The 875-nt window shown below is 37.0% G+C and overlaps 1 protein-coding gene across 1 annotated transcript; it reads right to left on the bottom strand.

The window, feature by feature from the left end:
* Positions 1-4: 4 nt before the first annotated feature.
* On the bottom strand, positions 5-711 carry LOC112091169 (rRNA-processing protein efg1-like; the record flags this gene model as incomplete). Its single annotated transcript, XM_024164118.1, has 3 exons — positions 5-58; positions 331-458; positions 582-711. Coding segments are annotated over 3 exons (312 nt in total), but the record flags the coding sequence as incomplete, so codon positions are not given.
* Between the last annotated feature and the right edge of the window lie 164 nt (positions 712-875).

The following is an 875-nucleotide window of genomic DNA, read 5'->3' as shown; positions in this document are numbered from 1 at the left end:
TTTCTGAATCATCACCTCCAGTAAATAAAGAGACGTATGTCTCAGTCTTCGGAAAGAACTGCCATAACCAAGAAACTTTAGCTCGGCAGATAATATAATATCCAGTAGTCATGTATCATAGAGAAGAACACAACAACTTGAACGAAAACAAAAACAGAATTCACTCACTCACAGCTCCACCCTAATAAGACTAGTTCGGAGACAAAACTCCAGTTTTAAGTACATTACAAGCTCGTTAGGACCTTTCTTTCAGTAATTATAATTGCAATTTGCAAATATCTGATGTGTTTCTACTATACCAAATAAACTAAGTGCAAATACTTGGCTTACCCGGACATATTCAAGATCTTCTTTCAACTTAGAAAGCTGCTCAGCGATCTCTGCGTCTTGCGCTTGACCAGAGGAAGCACGTTGGAGTTTCTCTAAACGCCTGATTCTTCTCTCTATCTTTCTTCTCTCTGAACAACACACATATCACTTTCAACCAAGCAAAACACACCCAAACCCAGATATCTACATCACACAACAAAGGGGCCTAATCGTAAATAAAATATAGTGAAATTAAGCTCTCAAGTATTTACCAAAGAACTTTATTTTCCTGTCTCGCAAGAACATTTTGCGTTCCACAGCTAAACGAGAATGAACCTCCTGCTGTTTTCTGAGCCCTTCCAACTTCTTTTCCTGGGCCTCCCTAACTTCTGCTGGAAGATTCTAAAAAACAAAAAATATGGCAAAAATAAGGAATTCTTCCATGACCCATTACCCTCAACATTTAGCACAGCAAAATCAGTACAAAAACCGAAGAAAATCATTTCTATTCATAAAATGAACCAAATGAATTATAGAAAAATGGTTAATCTACACAAGATTGTATC

Source organism: Morus notabilis, unplaced genomic scaffold, assembly GCF_000414095.1.
Source record: "Morus notabilis unplaced genomic scaffold, ASM41409v2 Scaffold10081, whole genome shotgun sequence".
In the NCBI taxonomy this organism is placed as follows: Eukaryota; Viridiplantae; Streptophyta; class Magnoliopsida; order Rosales; family Moraceae; genus Morus; species Morus notabilis.
Note: the sequence above shows the minus strand (reverse complement) of the source record. Positions and strands in the feature narration are given on the sequence as shown.